Below are 18,741 nucleotides of genomic sequence, written 5' to 3'. Positions count from 1 at the left end.
GAAAACTGCAGTGACAACCTTAGTGAATATATTGTAAATATTCCTTTAACTAAGATTATCAGTCAAAGGGTATAATTATATTCAGTTTGTCTTGATACATGTTGACAAATTGATTCCCATTTATTCACCCAACAAACATTTATTGAGCTCCTGTGGTATGCCAAGCACTAAATGTTTGCACCAATTGCTATTTCCTTGCACAAGCTCTGTGTTCAAACGTAACTTTACAGAGCCCTGTAAGCATTTGCTTTTCTAATGCCCTTTTGAATCTTCTTAATTTAATAGTGGCAGATATTGTCTCTTTGAATTTTCATTTGCTAATATTCTGCATTTTCCTCAAGTGATTTTAGTCATTTGCATTTTAATCTTTCTAAAGACTATCTTGTAAACATATTTTTAATATAATTGATTTAGAGCAATTTAATGCATTAGTTACATTTTCCAGTGATAACCTAAAAATCAAGATAAAAATTATATAATGAGATAATTTCATTGTCTTTTAACTTTATTACTCTAATAAACTCTAAACAAAGACTTTCACATGCATTATGTTTTGTGAATGATGCTAAGAAATAAGGCAGGGTATAAAATTTTATGTACAATATCATCTTAATATGTAAGTGTATGTGTATATAGCTATATACTCATACATCCATATATATCTGGAAAGAAATATGCTAACGTATTACCAAGATTACCATTGCTATCTTTGACTCTTGGGATGTGGGGGTTTGTTATTTTTTTCTTCATTTGTCTTTGTGTTTTCAAAATTTATTATAGTGGACATGTATTATTTCTTTTATAGTCAGAAAAAAGTTTATTTAAAAATAAAATTAGGGATAGTTTTTCTGGATTTTTAACATTTAGAATAGCATTGCTAGGGAAGGAGTCTAAAAATTGAAAGTATTTCAAAATATCTTTTTAAATTGACTTTTTAGGTGATTCATATTTCATGAGATCTAAAGTTGTTTAACTTCAGAAACTTTGAAAGTCTGTATGTGAAAATTAGTAATGGCTTGAAATGAAAGACTTTTTAATCGATGAAATGATCCTATTATCATTACTCTGCATTTGATACTGAATTTTTGGAACATGTCTCTTTAACACATTTAAATGCCCAACAATGAAAATACTATTAAAAATATATAAAAATATACTGAAAAATTATTTCTCTGACAGTATTTTGAAAAACTGTTCATCATTTCAAGGTACTTTAGCTAGCTATTGGTCACACTATTTTCACACAATTTTGATATGTCTTATCTCTAGGGTGACCATAAATGTATCCTCCAAACCAAAACAGTTTATAGATGCTAATGAGACAGGACAAGGAGACAAGAGATATTAACAAGACTGTCTGAGAAACAGGATGTGTGGTCACCTACTTATCTGTATCTTTAGCACTTTTGAAAGTTCATATACCTAAATATGAAAATAATCCTGTATGTGGAGGTAAATGAAGCCTATAACTAAAGTCACATTTTACTCTATGTTTGTTTTCACTGTAAACATATTTATCATGAAAAACTGCACATAAATTACGTAAACTTTTTTCATGGTCTTTTTTCCTTTTCCTATTTAAAATAATCAATGAATGTGAAGGAAAGTTAAATATCTCACTAGCCCTAAGGTCTCAAACTTTATTCTTTGACTCTATTCATTCTCTAAACATTAGGAGGGATGATAAAAAAAATCCTCTGAGCAAAAAAACTCCAGTAATTTCTCTATTTTATAGACTGTCATTTTTAAGAGGACAGCATCTGTTATAAATAAAAAAGAGAATGAAGAAGGGCAAGTTGTTTGAAACAACAAGAAAAAACAAAGAATTTTTTTTAATCTGGAAAGACTTTTTATATAATTTTATGAATTTGTTAAGTCTATAATCATTATAAATGCTAGTGATGGGATGCTGGCAGGAAAAATACTACAGGAAAATTGTAAGCAGATGCTATGTTGCTGAGCCATGAAGTTTCTTACATTTATAAAAAGAACTTAGGCTCCCTAGAAAGTCATATGTGCAATTGTTGTTTCAAATTGTGGACAGAAAAAAAGAAAATTGGAGAGAAAATTAGAATATCATAGTATGTCTCAATTACTAAATATTTATTGAGCACTGGCTTAGTTCCTAATAAAGTTTAAAATCTTTGCCTATTTTGTTGTCTGGTTGAGGAGATAAGCATGCGCTAGAAGACAGAATCAGAAAGAGTGGGCACAGATCGTGAGGGTCCTCAAACTCTGGAGAGCATGGTCTGAGAGATTCCACCACCACTTGGAAAACTTCTGATAAAATTCATATTTTAACTGTATGATGTTACCATGTAGGCTAGATTAACCTTCGAAGGATCTCCCAACATAGGAGTTGTGTTGCTCTTGTTTTTATAAGTCATACTTGACAACCTGAAAACAAAAGAATGTCTTCAGTCATTCTTGTTGATTGAATATTTATGATGTGATGACCTGGCCATCTTGTAAGTAAATACTGGAGTTGAATAGTGAAGATAGTTCTTTAAAAATTATCCTCTAGGGATGTACCATCCAAGATCCATTTAGACAAAGAGTAAAATTTTAGTCATGTTTCTCCAAAGTATTTCACTAAATAAAAAGGTAGCTTTTCAACCGTTTCTGTGTTTGTGTCTCTGTGAATAGCCATGTGGAACTATGCTAAAAAAGTATATTTTGGGGTGAAATATTTTTGGTTTCCTTTAATTGTGTTGGTGAAGATATGAACAAAGTCATACTATTAGTTAAAATAAGTTTTAAGACCAACTACATTCATATAGGAGCAGCTGGTATTTGGAAAGGATAATTCATATATTCTACTAGTCTTCCTTTTTTTTTTTTAGGTGATAGTTACAACTAACCTCTGGAAAGCAGTAACCAAGTTTTGAGTGTATTTATATTTACTGTAATATCTTCCCACATATTAGGCAGAGAGCATATAGTCCAGGCAAAAGCACCTAGCACAGTAAGAAGTATGTAGCTGGTGTCTAAAACTCTTCATTCTGTGAATAAAAATGCATGTTACCTGACCTCCTTCTCAGATCAGGCCATCTCCTCAGTTAGGGTCCAGTAACCACAAAAATCCAAACCTTCTCTCAAGGTAGTGAACAATACTGGTGTCCACTGGCTTCCACCAGTCCCAGTGCTGCCTCTTTAGGAACAGTGGTGACTCACTCAGTGCTCTGATTAAAAGTGATCGTGCTCCATGAACTCCAAAGAACTACACGGATGTAGAGCTTTATTTTTGAAACTGCCCAATATATGTGTTTTATTTTTCCCCAAACCTAACATCAAAAGGCTGTATGCATTTCTAATGCTTCTGAAGTTCTTATAAAATTTAAATTTACAGCAATAGGAGTGATTTTGAATTTTAATAATGTAAGCATTGGAACATTTACACATTTCAGCGTGTAAAGTAAAAGATTAAGAAATATGTCAAATTAGAATTTTGAAATTTAGAATTTTGTGCACATTCCTTGAAGTTTCTCTTTGGAAATGTTTGTTTCACAGCATGATCCTGAGTTTACTGAATTTACATGGATTTTGATCTTTTAGCTAAAATATAGTTGTACATTTAAATCAAGTATGATTGTTTTGAAAATGATGCTACAGAGAGTGGGAGGAATTTTATTTTCTGGGGCATGATCTTTGATTAGATTAATCAATCATTCTTCATTTACCTATGTAGAATAGGATCACAAGAACTAAAGTATCAATAATAGAGATGGGGAGCTGTTGTGAAAATCCCCCTCACAAACATTTTGGAACAATGTATATAGTATTTTTATAAGTGCCTAAAGCTTTATAGGAAAAAAAATATCAAGAAGAATAAAAATCACATTCCTTTTTAGCATCAGGGAGCGAACATGGTGTTTTGAGCTCGTTAAATGTAATATCTATGGTTGCTTTGTGGGTTTGTAAGACCCACATACAAAAAATCACTCATTAGACTATTTTTTGTTGCCCTGTCATTTCATTGTTAGTCAAAACTCTGTACTTTAGAAGGATGGAAATTTGAGGGGCCTGACCAATAGACACTGTAAGCACTTTAACATAACTGAGGCGACAAAAGTTTTGTCAGAGCAGTATACTTCTCTTTGTATGTTTTCCAAGTAGCTTTGGCTTCCTTATTTATCTCTCCTCTACCTTCCTGGGACTTTTTGTAAGTTCCTTGGAAATTGAACAATGTCTTAAATACTTTGGAATTCCCCATTCATGTATCGAGGTGCCTGGCACGGAGGAGATGCACATCAGCATTTGTCATCTGATGGAAATAACATTATTATGAGAGCCATATGGAAAGAGGGTGCCCGTTTAGTTTTACCAGCAATATTTTTAAGTTAAAGGGGTCCAAAATATTTGTCACTCTCTCTAGATTAGTCCTGAGGCTACATTGCATGTGGAGATGAGACGAAGTAACAGAAATACCCACAAACAGGAATCTTCCTTTCTCTCCATTGAATTGTAATTAAATCAGTTCCTCCATCTTGCTTTACAGCAATCATATTTAGTACACATCCCAAATGTAAAGAACTGTAGTGACAAGTAGTTTATGCCACAATGTTATGACGCTTTCTAGAATACTATAGTTGCTGTAGCTATTTATATCTGTTATTTATTGATGGTTTACTGTTTGCCAAGCACCATTCAAGGCACCATTCATTTGTTGCCATTTAATCTCATGAATCTGTTATTTCAATTTCTTTTATTTAATTCACATACCCACCTTGTTCATCAGCAGTTCATCCAGTGGGGGAAGTTGAAATATTCTGAACAAAGATAAGAAATGCATGTACTATGGTAACAGCACAGTTGACCAAATGTTGTGATAAAGTAATATTTCAAATAATCTTCCTCTTTGTCACACCAAAGTTCAACATGAAGACTTGCCATGTCACTGATAAGGTGTGACTTTTACATAATCATTTCAAATCAATACCACTTGGCAATCGTTTTTGAATGAAGCATTTTTCCCTTTAGTTTGCAGCTGAAGTGAAGCGATAGAGAGAGATAGAACCTGTAAATAGGATAAAGCAATTCCAAGACAGACGGACTAAATGAGTAGTACCCAGCAGAGGGACGGATGTTTGCCCCACAAACTATGTATCTAAACTGATAAACTAATAGAAATATTAAACTATAATGGCAGGTTTCTGTTCTATCTTTTGTTAAGTGCTTCTTTTGTTATAATAACAGTGATAATATATAATAAAAATAACTGTAAGACTATTTTTTTCAGTAACTTTTGGTCAATTTCTTCTTATCCTTTCTATTAAGAATTAGCCAAACTCAAATATCAAAGGGCCAGATCTTTGATTCAGTGATTCACAATTCTTTGTATTCATTTAGTAAATTAAATTGTTTTTAGGTATATAATAATAAACAATATTAATGTGATATCAGTTTCCTCTTGCATCTTGTGCTGAGAATGAGCCAAGCCCAGATATTAAAAGCTTGAATCTTCAAGAACCAGCAATTCATAATCCCTTGGTATTTATTTTATAGTTAGTAGTTATTTAATATCATGAGGAAATATACTCACGTATTGAAAAGAACTGCTTATAAATGAGGCTATCTAGACTGTGCCTTTAACTACTATTTTTCTAGAGCCAAGGATCACAATGTGTTGGAATTGGGTTATGTAGTGCATACCCATGTTACTGCTATTAAAATTGCTATTATGTTTGCAAGAGTATCTAGTTCATCACAATTTTACAGTTCTACTGTTTTGAAATATATATACATATTTATAAAAAGGATTTTAAGGTGACTTTGTAGGGAAAGCATAGTGTGTTCATATAAATACTCTATACTAGTCAGTGGAAACCAGTAGAAAATTCTCAGTTTGGGATATTCCATAGTATTCTACTAATCATGAAAAGGGTGTTAACATATTGCTAAAAAGAAAATAAATTATTATCTGTATACATACAAAATCCATACAAATATATTGGTAAATGAAGTCCTACACCATGAATAACTGAGAAATCAATTATTAAGGCTTTATAGCAATGGATAAACTCAAAAGCAAGCCACTGTCGAAAAGAAATTGTAATTAAATCTGATAGAGTGCATGCAAACAAGACAAATATGCTGATTAAAAACTGCTTTGAAGCAAGCGGCAAACGCAGTACGACTGCACTGTGGCGCTGGGCGATGTGCTTCCTCTTACTGTGATGTGCGAGGATACAGGCAGATGACGCACTGGTAGGCTGAGCCTTCTGTTCCCTCCTTAGTCCTTCTCATTGCATTTTTCTTGATTTCATACAAGTGCTTCCTATCATTAATACATGAATAACATAATCTAACAAATAAATTTCATTTGCTGCAAAGGACGTCATCACGACCACCACCACCACCACCATGACAAATATTCAGTGCTTACCATACAATCAGCACTCTTCTATGGGCTATACAGGATAAACAGGATAAACTAATTTAATTCTTACAGCAGTTCAATGGAGCAAACACATTTATTATTCCCTGCCATAAGCTACTCCAAAAGCTGACTGAGACAAGAACTTGGGAGCAGGTAATTCTGAAGGTCAGACTTGCATCATGGTAAGTTCCCCAAGGCCACAGCATTCCTGAGTCCTCCAGAGGTGCACCGTCCTTATGGCATACTCAAGACATATGGCTACTTACATTTACATTAATTAAAATTAAATAAAATTTAAAATCGAGTTACTCATTCTCACTAGCCATATCTCACGTGCTCAGTAGCTACAGGTGGCTATTGATAACGGTGTTGAATAGCACAGATACAGACTTCATCATTGCAGAAAATTCTAATGGACAGCACTGCACTACTATATAATTAAGTAGCTACCTCTATCTTGCAGTCCCCCAACTCACTTGTCCTTTTACTAAAGGTGTGTATCACATGCTTTCCCTGCTAAAATACATTTACCCTCTATTTAATATACCAAATTACCCTTTATTTGGTATATCAAAAAGGAACAAAGGTATTTTAGAGGCAAGGAAGCACATGACAGAGGAACAGCAGAGTAAAAGCTGGAATCTCCTGTCCCAGTGAGGTGTGGCTGGCCACACGTGCCCGCGGCTATCCTCAGAGTTACCCTCGCTTCTCTCTTCGTATCTCTGTGAGTCTTGCCTACTATGGGATATTTGTCTTACCTAAGGCATACAATGTCTTGCAGCAAATAGATCTACCGTAACAAGGATTTACTGCACTTTACAATTTATTTCTATGCTTTATATGCTTGCCATCTCCTAATGGTTTTTCAGTTAGGGAAAGGAAAGAATATACAAGAATTACTAATTCGTTCATTCTTGGCACCTGAGAGCTCACTGTGTTTATGGCGAAAATAGAAACAGAACCATCTGCACTAAGATGATTAAGGTCAGGTAAGAAGAATGGGTGCTTCGTTTTGTATGTAAGGAACGCGGAAGTAGGAGGCAGAAGGCTTGGGTTTTACATCTCTGCTTTAGTATATATGAGACATGGATCCAAGGCAGAGCTAACTTCTCTTGGCCTCATTTTCCTAATCAGTCGAGCTGAAGTAATCATGGTACTGGTCCTTCCTATCTCTCAGAGTTGTCGTGGGAAGCACATAAGACCCTCTATGTGAGATGCCTTTAGGATTTGGCACCAACCTGGAACATTTTTATCCAGAGTGATCTCGAGTTTTGAGTGAGTTATTTGTAGAGCTAGGGCTAGGTCTCACAGAGCCCTTGCGCCCATTGTCCAGACTGGCTCACAAACCCTCCACACACAGGTCTATGAGCTAGGTAATAGGAAAAGGTCCTGGGAGCTGTGGATGAAGAAATAATAGGTTTTATTCAGAGCTAGGAGCAGCCACCCTCGTGGCTTCCAGGAGTGTCTCTAGAAGCTTCGTCTTCCAGAGCCATTAGTCCTTTATACTCAAGTCCATAACTCAAAACACCTGGGTGCACGTGCACAATCACATTAGACAATAACAAGGAACACCTGTGCACACGTGCATATTTACATCAGATGCTCAGCAAGATTCTGAACATCTGAGGGGCCCTGACCATTTTTTTATATTTTCCCGACAATCCACCCCTTCAGGATCCCTCACCATACAATATACACATCCAGAATCTTCTGCCATGTTCCCTTAGTGAGGATAAATGACCCTTACATTCATGTAACCTATTGTCTGTTCAATATGTCTTAAGGCTTGTCCTATAGTTCTGTCCTTTAGCCCCACATGTCCGATTAGTAGTCATCATTGGTGTGATTTTCCATGGGAATAATCCTGTAGTCATACTGATGGGAAGTTCATTGCATATTCAGTATGCCGACACATTGATCACAGGAACATATGTATGTACCCAGTCATTCTGGTGTCGGCAGCCAGAACACTATGGGCGAAAAGACAGGGGATTATTGGTACCAACAGGGGGAGTTCTCGCCCCTCTGGTAACATACATGCCAGTTTGCCATCCTGAGAAAGGATGGTTGCAGGAATAGGTATCTTACCTGGCTTATGATACCATACTTTATCTGCTAACACTGTTGGATCTGTAGGTTCTACATGTAACTATAGGGGAACTCATAATTGGACATAATGATAATACAAATGTGCCCTTTGGAATAGAGGGCAATTATTTGTTCCAGGCCATGTTACCTTTACTCAAGGAGGCCAGGTACTTGTCACGCAAGGTGAAACTTGCAAATTTTCTTCTAATCGTTTCCCCCAAGGCCCCATTAGACCTACCCAGTGTATATGAGGGGCTTCTATTGTCCAAGGCCATTCCGATTGTACAGTCTGTTCCTGTTGCAAACAGTTTGGGGCTGGTAAGGGTATATTTCTATTCTTGCCATATCCTGGCTTCAAAAGGTTATCTTTAGTAGTGACTTGCAGTTGTATAGGTGCTGCAGCCCTATGCAACAGAGCTTCCACTGGAGAGGGTCCGCCCTTGCAGGGTCTCTCATTTAGAATCCTGACTGTTGGTCATAACTGCCATGTCCACCCCTTCAGGGATGGGGGTTGGACAGATAGCCTTGTCCCTTTTTTAAAAGAACATTGTACCATTCAATCATTTCTGCTGCCTGGGGATGATATGGCATATGTAACATCCACTGAGTAGACAACTGGGAAACCCACTTCTGAACCTCATGTCCAGTAAAGTGGGTTTCATTATCACTCTCTATGACTACAGGCCAGCCATACATGGCCATAAGGCTATTCAATGCCTTCACAGTGTTTACCTGGTCTGGGGCCTTACAAGGCCATTCAAACAAAAGACCAGTAGCCATATCAACAGCTGTGAAGATGTATCTGAAATTCTCTGACCTTGGCAGTGGTCCAACAAAGTCCACTTGCCATGGAGTCAGGGGCACCCTTCCTCGAGTTATTTGCCCATCTGTATGGGGCACCTGCCGGGGGTGTGTACTCTCTTGAGTACATACCACAAGCATGACAGTCATTCACTACATCTTCCCATTTTATAGGCAAGGCTCATCTTTTAGCTGGCATCCACATGGTTTTGCTGCCAGCATGCTGCATTTGTTGATGTAACCACTGGGCTACATCAGCAGCTGGGGCTCTCTCCAGCCATCTTTCCTTAGCCAAGGCATCGGCTTCATCATTTCCTGGACTGGCTAAGGGGAAATGTCCTATGACATGGAAAAGAGTTACTTGTTTCTCATGTCCCAACTCCCATAACTCTTGCCACATTGCTTGTCCCCACAGGGGTCAGTGGCCTACCAACCACCACTGATATTTCCAAGTAGAGATCCAAAGAGTTAAACCTTTGTACACAGCCCAGCTGTCAGTACAGATGGTTAATGGCCCAGGCTCATTTTTTATCGCCATCCACACTGCTCTCAGTTCAGCCTACTGACTGCTTCACCCTGTACCATTTTCATACCACGTGGTATCTGTTAAGGGCTGGATAGCAACAGGTGTCCATGATGCTGCGGGTCCCATGCTAGAGCCATCTGTATACCAAGCTTGCTCTGTGATAGGTCCCTGTCCCTCATGGAAAGGTGTAGCCTCCACCTTCATGGGTAACAGTTGTGTCAAAGTTTCCTCCACAACCTCTACTGGGCCTAGCACAGTTTGCAACTCTATGGACAGAGGACTCATTGACACAGTGTTTCTTTGTTCTATATATGCTCCCCATTTAGACAGAGTGGGAGTCTGAGCAATGCCCGTTTCAGGGTTGGTTTCCCATGTGCGCAGCCAACCTGTTATGGGGTATGTCATCCTTACTAGGACTTTGGCAGTTCCTGTGATAGCTTCAGTGGTCATTAAGGCAGAATACACAACTGCTAACTATTTTTCTATTACAGAATAATGCACTTCAGTGCCCTTCCAGAGCTGAAACCAGAATCCTACAGGTGTTCAGAATTGGTCTTTTCTCTGCCACAAACCCCATTCTAACCCCTCCTGGGTTATATGTACATCTAATTCAAAAGGCTTAGTGGGATCAGCCACTTGTAAAGCCTGTACTTGCTGTATTGCCCTTTCTGTAGCCCAATAAGCCTGTTCTACTTCCTCAGTCCAATCCCAGGGGGCTCCTTTCTTTGTTAATGCATACAGTGGATATGCCATTTGGGCCATAGGGGGTACAAAAGCTCTCCAATACCCCAGAAGTCCCAAATATGTCTGTAGCTGAGCTACAGTTGTGGGTCGAGGGTATGCCTGTATCTTGGCTATAATAGCTTCTGGGATGACTCTCTTCTTACCCAAACAGACCACTCCTAAGAATTTGACTGACAGCCCAGGTCCTTACACTTTGGTTGTGTTCATGGCCCACCCACATTGTTCCAAATGACTTAGAAGCATTGGAGCTGCCTGGATTAAATCTGCAGGAGAATCAGAGGTTAGTAACATGTCACCAATGTAGTGAAACATTGTAACTATGCTGGGCCTAGTCCACTTGGCTAGGTTGCCAGCCACTAAACCATGACAGATGGTTGGGCTATGCAGATAACTTTGGGGCAATACTTGAAAGGTCCACTGCCTCCCTTCCCAGGTGAAGGCAAACTGATCTTGGCTATCAGCTGAGACTGGAATAGAGAAAAAAGCATTTGCAATGTTTAATACATAATGATAAGTTCCTAGCTGAGTTGTCAACTGATCCATCAAGTCGTGAACTGAAGGCATGGCTGCATGCAAAGGAGGCACTACTTTGTTTAGTTCTTGATAATCTACAGTCATTCTCCAGGTACAATCAGGTGTTTTTACTGGCCATACCGCAGCATTAAATGGGCTCTGAGCTGGACGAATAGTGCCAACTTTCTCTAACTCCAATATAGTGGCACCTATCTCTGCACATCCTCCTGTGATACTGCTTTACATTAACTACACATCTCGGCTTGAGTAACACCTGTGGGTCATGTTTAGCATATTCCTGTAACACAGGCTTTACTGTCCATATTTGCAGCCGAAACTCTCCAACTGTTGTTTGTAGGTGTAAACCATAAAGTACATCCATACCCAAGGTGTATTCAGCTACAGGGGATATATATACAGTATACACACAAGGAGGTAATCGTCCTATACCCAATGGCAATAACACAACTTTGACTTCAACAGTATGTCTTCCATAGCCATCTATACAAACTGTGGCCCCTGAAAACTTACCTGGATTGCCATATATCAGGCTACATTCTGCGCCTATATCCACCAATGCCAAAACATGTGGTACATTTGTCCTTGACCGATGTACTGCCAATTCAACATGAGGCCTCTGGTACTCTCGTGCGCCCAAAGGATGAGTACCTTGGCCTGCTCCCTAATCAAAATGGAACAGTTCATCTACCTCCTCAGGAGCAACCAAAAAATCCTTTAAATCAACTGAGCGTACCTGGCTACCTGTTTCCGGACGTTTAGTGAATTGCTGTTCAGGGCGCAATTGCTGCCATAAGGCAAACAGGAACACAGTTGGCTGCTGGTTATTTTTCTTGTTCTCAACCCCTACTGCAAGCAAGTCAAGTCACATCTGCTTATGGCTGGTCTTGCTTGGTCCCTTCAGCATAAAATCCTGAGCATTTCTTGGGTGTTTGGTCTTAGCCACTTTCTGGACCCCTTTTGCTTTTCTCCTATCCTCTACTTGACGAGGCTGGCTATCATGGTCGTTATTTCATGTATAGGATGAACAACGTATGGGGTTGGTATGGCCATCAGTGACCCAAAGGACATTGACTGGGCATTTTGCAGCACTATGTCTCTCATCCTGCCTGTAAAACTTTCATCATCTGGGCCACGGGTGTTCACATTAAACACTGACTGCCTCATCCCCAGCTCCCGAATTATCTGAACCAATTCAGCATACTTTTGCCATTTACTCACAATCTTGGGCAGTTCCCCAGTATTTGCCCACACAGTTCAGACAGCTGCATTCACCCAGTCCATTAAGAAGTGATTACCTGGCTCTTGTGCATATCTGCAGCTATTCTGTAGCTGCTGCCTCAGGGACTGGTGCATTATAGTGGAGGCCAATTTTTCCATCTCCTCACTAGAGCATATCACACTACCCACCCCTAGGTCCCATAACTGCAGAAGCCAAGCAGCCAGGGGCTCCCCCTGTTTCTGCCAGTACTGTGTCCCGAAATCAACCAATTCAACCTGAGTATACAGGACATAGGTAGTGAATTGGGTCACCTGTGGATTGCCCACTGGTTTTCCACCCAGTCCCATAGGCTGCTCGTGTTTCACTTTCTGATGCACAATAGGTCGTGCTTGGAGACGCACAGTCTCCCCAAACTCACCACCGGGTTTGTCGTCCTCCCTGGTGTGAGAGGCAGGGATGGCCAGTCACTGCATGTCATCCTCCAGGACATTCATCCACTCTTCCAACAACCCTGCTTTCTGCTTCAGATCTCAATCAGCTTGCAGTACAGTGAGCAGTAGCCAGGCTCCGGTCAGCGGAAAAGGGGCCACTGGGCACCACATGCTCAAGGACAGCCACATTTCCTCCTCCTCCCAATGGGCTCTCCACTGTAGTGCCTGGTCTATGCTGATTTGCAGTACAGTGAGCAGCAACCAGATCCTGGACAACAGGAAAGTGGCCATAGGGCACAACTTATTGAAGAGTAGCCACATGTCCTCCTCCTCCCAATGGGCTTTTGGCTCCTGTACCTGCTCAGAATCCTGCTGCAGACTACGCCAATTGTAGAGCTCGGGCTAGGTCTCACAGAGCCCTTGAGCCCATTGTCCAGACAGGGTCACAAACCTTCCACACCCAGGTCTATGAGCTAGGTAATAGGAAAAGGTCCTGGGAGCTGTGGATGAAGAAATAATAGGTTTTATTCAGAGCTAGGAGCAGCCACCCTAGTGGCTTCCAGGAGTGTCTCTAGAAGCTTCGTCTATCAGAGCCATTAGTTCTTTATACTCAAGTCCATAACTCAAAACACCTGGGTGCACGTGCACAATCACATTAGACAATAACAAGGAACACCTGTGCACACGTGCATATTTACATCAGATGCTCAGCAAGATTCTGAACATCTGAGGGGCCCTGACCATTTTTTCTATATTTTCCCAACAGTATTTTCTTTCCTCCAGGTCACATATTATGTCTTCTTTGTCCAGTGATGAACTTCAAATACTTACCCTAAAGTCGCTGAACATCTTGACTTTTCTATATAAAGTTAAAGAAGGGAAAGCATAGCTTGAGCATGAGCAAGAGTGTAAATGTTGGAATTTCATATCCAAACTGTGGATTTGGCTAAGATGTAAAAAATAAATAAACAAATAAAAATAGAAGCGCATGCTGTGAAAACTAAGGATTAAAAGGATACAGCAAGTCATTTCTTAACTGTCTGGTTTTTATTTTTTAAATAATAATAATAAAAATTCCACATAGGCCTACTTAAGTTTTAAAAGAAAAAGTCACCCTAGGCATGAGTGGGGGGAAAAAACCCACCAAAGATGATCTTAACAAGTCACCCTGGGTCATGCAGGAGGAGAAAAAAAACCACCAAAGGTGATGTTGACACTGGTCATAATAACCTAGAAATTCTGAAGCGAGGGGATTATGAATCTGAATCTAGAATTATTTATTTGCTCTAATTATTTTATACAAATCTCTTCTGGCACATTTTGAACTGAGCTGCCATTGAAGGTAAAGGTGAGCAGCAGAAAAGGTCTTTTTAGGCAAGAACCAAACTGCATTTCCACAAATTTCCAACTTCTTTGACATACTTAGAATAGTGTTTTACATTGCTAAACATCTCTATTTGTTACTGACAGAACAGCAAGGAAACAGTACAGACATTCCCATTTTTCTATTCATATTACACCTGAGGATGGCCAGAGCAAGAGAGTTAACCTTCTTACTCTTTGTCCTTATAAAGCCATCAGAACCACACCCATGATAACGCATTACTCCATTCATGGAGGAATGCACAGTCCTCACAATCCAATTACCTTTCAAAGGCCCCACCCTTCACAGAGCATAATTGGATTTCCTACCCTCTTAACACTGTTAAGGTGGAAATTGTTACGTGAACTTTTGGTGGACACATTTAACCCATAGCATCCATTTTGTTGCAAATGGCAGGATTTCCTTTATCTAGACTCATATTCTTAAAACATAGGAATAAAGTGAAAGAGGGGGCCTTCCAGCCAGTATACTGGGTAACTTTTTGGATGAAAAGATGAGGTGAGACTGAAGGAGGCAGGGAACTGACAGAAGTAGCTATAACCCATAGCAAGGGTGATGAGCACCTTCACTAGGATCTGAATAAAGGAATAGACAGGAATCTGACTGTATGCATTTCCATAAAACAATATAATTTAATGGCTAAGTGGGCAGGAAATTCAAAGTGGAAGAGAGGAAGTGTTCAAAACTGCCCACATGGTTTTAAGTCCAGGTGAAGAGGAGAATAGAGATACACTGACACAATAGGAGAATTGAGAATGACCAGTTTTTTTGTAGAAAATAAGTTCAGTTTGGAGAATGTTAGATAATGATGATACTTTTAAATGGAATCTTACAGGAAATAATTGAAAGAAAGGGGAACTCCAAGCTTGAGTGACAGGTCTTAGCTAGAACAATAGATGAAATTTTTATGGAACACCGTCAAATAAGTCTTCTCTGTTTTCTTACCCATTTAGCTGCCAAAATATGTTATTTCACATACAAAGTATTACATAAACTAAATGCTAATTCACTTGGCAAACTAAAATAAAAATGTTTTAAATTTACGCATAATTCTACCTTAAAAAAAAGAAAAACTAGAATTACAGTTTATTTCAAAGGTCAAAATGTATGGCATACTTAGTAAAGTGAACATATTTAATTATTCTGCTCTTTCTGGGCAGGATGTAAAGTCTTTAAGGGTTGGGCAAGGTGGTTGGAAACATTTTATATACCTCAGTGAGGTATTTGATAAATGCTTAGTTGTCAAACTGACTTTTAAAATGATCCTGACAATATATGACATCTCCTTACCCCTGGAGTTAGGCCTATTTTTGGTACGTCCCTTGTGTTCAATTCCCAATATGCTACAGTCCTTTGAGAGGCTAATTAAGGTACCTGGCTAATATGGGGATTGTTGCCTGAAAATTCAAAGTTCAAGTGCATCCCAAATCCCAGACTCATTCCTCTGGGAGACTTCCCAATGTTAGCTAATCCCTTAACCCAAACTGTTTGTTCCAAACTACTCTCTTGGTTGGAGCAATTACAAAAGGCGTATGAGAAGATCTCTGATAGCTCTTATAAGCCTTATGCACTTCTACCAAAGTAAAAATGTTAAAAAAAAAAAAAAAAAAAAAAACTTTGGGGGCAAGTATTTTAGTTTTTGGCTTGATCCTACTTTTAACAAAAAAGAATAACTATATTATAATCATTTAAAACGTGCAGCATTTAAAAGGTTTTATTGGTCACTGTGTGAACAAAAAGATGGGCGTGTTCCCAAATGAGATAAGTTCTCTGATGCTTTCCTAGATTCAAGACTGTACCCGTATTCACACAAGGATTAGATTTATGTACATTTTTTCTGTTGTCTGATATTAGGCAATATATATTTTCAGACAATATCTTGTAAGGAATACTGAATATAAAACATATTATTCAAGGAATTCATTGTATCCATATTATTATAAAAATCACATTATTTAGAATGTTTATATTGTATTACTGTCCTTCACATTCTATGGTATTTGTGTCAATTAATTTAATGAATTAATTTAAATGCTTATAGGTATATATTTTTTTGTGATTTTAATATAAAGAAATTCAAAGCAGATTCAAATGTATTTTCTACCAAACACTTCATCTGAACTTTTGGATTGTATGACATATGCAAAGGATAGCTAAATACATTTATTCGTTCATTTGACAAATATTTATTGAGCATCTACTTTGTCCCCAGCACTGTTCTAAGTGCTAAGGATATAGCAGAAAATAAAGCATGATTATGGTCAGCAAGAGCTTTCACGTTATCTATCTTGTAATATGTCAGCAATGATAATAGTATTTTACCCTCAAATAATAATTTTGATCCAAGTCTTCATATAGATCATCTAAAAGTAGAGGTCACAGAAGAAATTCTGTTGCAGAACTGAACTTAGAACTCATTTTAATTAATTCCTGCTAGTTTTCAATAATACAGACACCCAGACTTGCAGTTTTGGAATTTTGCTTTCTTGGAAATTCACATTACTAGCAAACTCAGTGTTTGTTAACTAAATGCCATTGCCCGAGAGAAAGAGTCTATGTTGTAAGAATTGATGAGAAATGTTTGAGCCTGGTAACTTTAATTACAAATATTTTATAATCAGTGTCTTTATAAATGTAAGATGGCTTAATGTTTTTTTAAATTTGCAAGATAAAAATGTCTTAAGCTTTCATCCATTGCTCACTTTATCCAGGTTTTAGGGAAAATGCCTGATCTTCCGGACGGAGAAGATGATGACGACACCATAGCTGACATAAGTAACAGGAAAATGGCTAAACTCTACATGGTGAGTTCACTGTTACCAAGTTCTATTGTTTCTGCTGGACTGGATGTGGTTGGCTGCGTCAGGAGGAACTTCTATTGCTACAGTTGATAACTCTCCTCATCCCCCTCAAAGAGAAAAGTTTAAGTAGAACCAGTTCTTTGCTTTTGTATATTTATTAAAATTATTCTTTTTATTACCTTTAAAAATTAAAAACTACAAATAAAAATGTATTGCTAAAGCAAATAAAGTTATGCATCATTGCTGTACTAGTTTGCAACAGTACATTTGATACATTGCACTCCATAAAATGTTTCCTTTATCCAGTAAAAATGTTTTGTGAGCTTTTTCTTATAAATTCTTTGTAAGATTATAAAATCTTTGTCTTATTGAAAACATTCTCTTTAGCCATAATGAAGGCCTTCTTTGTTACTGGGGGGCAAAGCTATCAAATCAAACACCTGGAAGGGAACAGGGTAAAAATAGTCCTGTCCCAGGCATTGGGGACCTAGTTTCATGTCAGCTATGTGGTGAATGACTCAGGCAAGACAACCATTCTGGGTCTTAGTTTTCTTATCTGGAAAGAGAGAGAGAGAGAGAGAGACAGAGAGACAGAGAGACAGAGAGAGATTATACTAGATGATTACTCAGGTTCCTTCCAACTCTATACTTTTATGGTTTTATTGTGGTGAGGGTGACAAAAGCTCTGGATATGCCAGTTAAAGAGACTGCTAAAATAGGATTCTTTAAGTCTTCCATCCACTTGTGGCTTTCTAAGAATGTAATTTGTAGATCATAATCTCCCTGCAGAATTCAGTCATTTTCTCATCTGTAACAGGAAGGACTTATATTTGTTGATCTTTAAGGGACAGTCTAGCTCAGAAACTCTTTGATTTTAAATGAAGATCAAGTTACTAACTTGTGTAGCATAACTTCCTTTTTATAATGAGAAAGTGAATTCTTCCTAGATGGTAGGAAAATATGGTTACCATTTCTACTAAATACTGATAATTTTAATATGAGCCACATAGAAATTGTTATCTAAATACTTTGTGACTTCCTTTCCCCCCCATCATTATTTCTAAAACCCATTTTTAACTACTTAACAAATATGTTTTATTTCATATCATTTTTAAATCATTTTTTGTATTGAAACATAATTGTACATATCTGTGGGGTACAGGGTTGAATATCAATACTTGTGTGCAATATGTGATGCTCAAATCAGGATAATTAGTATATTCAGCCTTGCACATTATTTCACATCATTAATCAAAGCTGTTCTTGGACAGCATTATGGACTAAAGAAATATTTTTAAATGGGAAAATGTTAATCCTGTATCATGGCTCCCTCTAGTGGAACTATAATGTTTTGCATATATCTCAAGTATAAAGTCCATTTGAAAATAATTTGGCCTTACCAAACAAGGCTAGGAAGCAGGATTACCTGGGGTACTTCCTAAAATTACAGAATTCAGGGCTGTCAAGTTAGCTCAGTTGGTTAGAGCATAGTCTTGTAACCCCAAGGTCACAGGTTCGGGTCCCCGTCCTGGCCAACAGCAAAAATAATAATAATAACAATAAATAAAAATACAGAATTCAGACTCCACCCTGGTTCTGCAAAACTCCACCACTGATCTAGAGAGGGTCCTGAGTGCTGCATATTTAACAAGGGCTCAGGTAATTATGTTACAACCTACAATCCGGTTTCTGAAAACCAGTGAATTCTAACCTGCACATTAATATCACTTTCAATTTTGTAAGACCACCTACAAATTTAAATAAAGTTCTGCAGTCATTTCCAAACACAATAAAAGAAATTCACTTTTATGGTTTTTACAAAGTGTGCTTAAAT

The 18,741-nt window shown here is 38.0% G+C and overlaps 1 protein-coding gene across 2 annotated transcripts in view; it reads left to right on the top strand.

Annotated features, from left to right (window-relative positions):
- Positions 1-18,741, top strand: part of SCIN (scinderin) — a 75,832-nt gene that overhangs the window by 24,634 nt on the left and 32,457 nt on the right. For both annotated transcript variants that reach the window (XM_008570065.1, XM_008570070.1), the window contains exon 5: positions 16,818-16,910. In XM_008570065.1, the coding sequence (XP_008568287.1) occupies positions 16,818-16,910 (93 nt within the window). The remainder of the gene's footprint in view (positions 1-16,817; positions 16,911-18,741) is intronic.

This window comes from Galeopterus variegatus, unplaced genomic scaffold (genome assembly GCF_000696425.1).
Source record: "Galeopterus variegatus unplaced genomic scaffold, G_variegatus-3.0.2 Scaffold31, whole genome shotgun sequence".
Lineage (NCBI taxonomy): Eukaryota > Metazoa > Chordata > Mammalia > Dermoptera > Cynocephalidae > Galeopterus > Galeopterus variegatus.
This window is presented reverse-complemented; position numbering and strand designations above follow the sequence as displayed.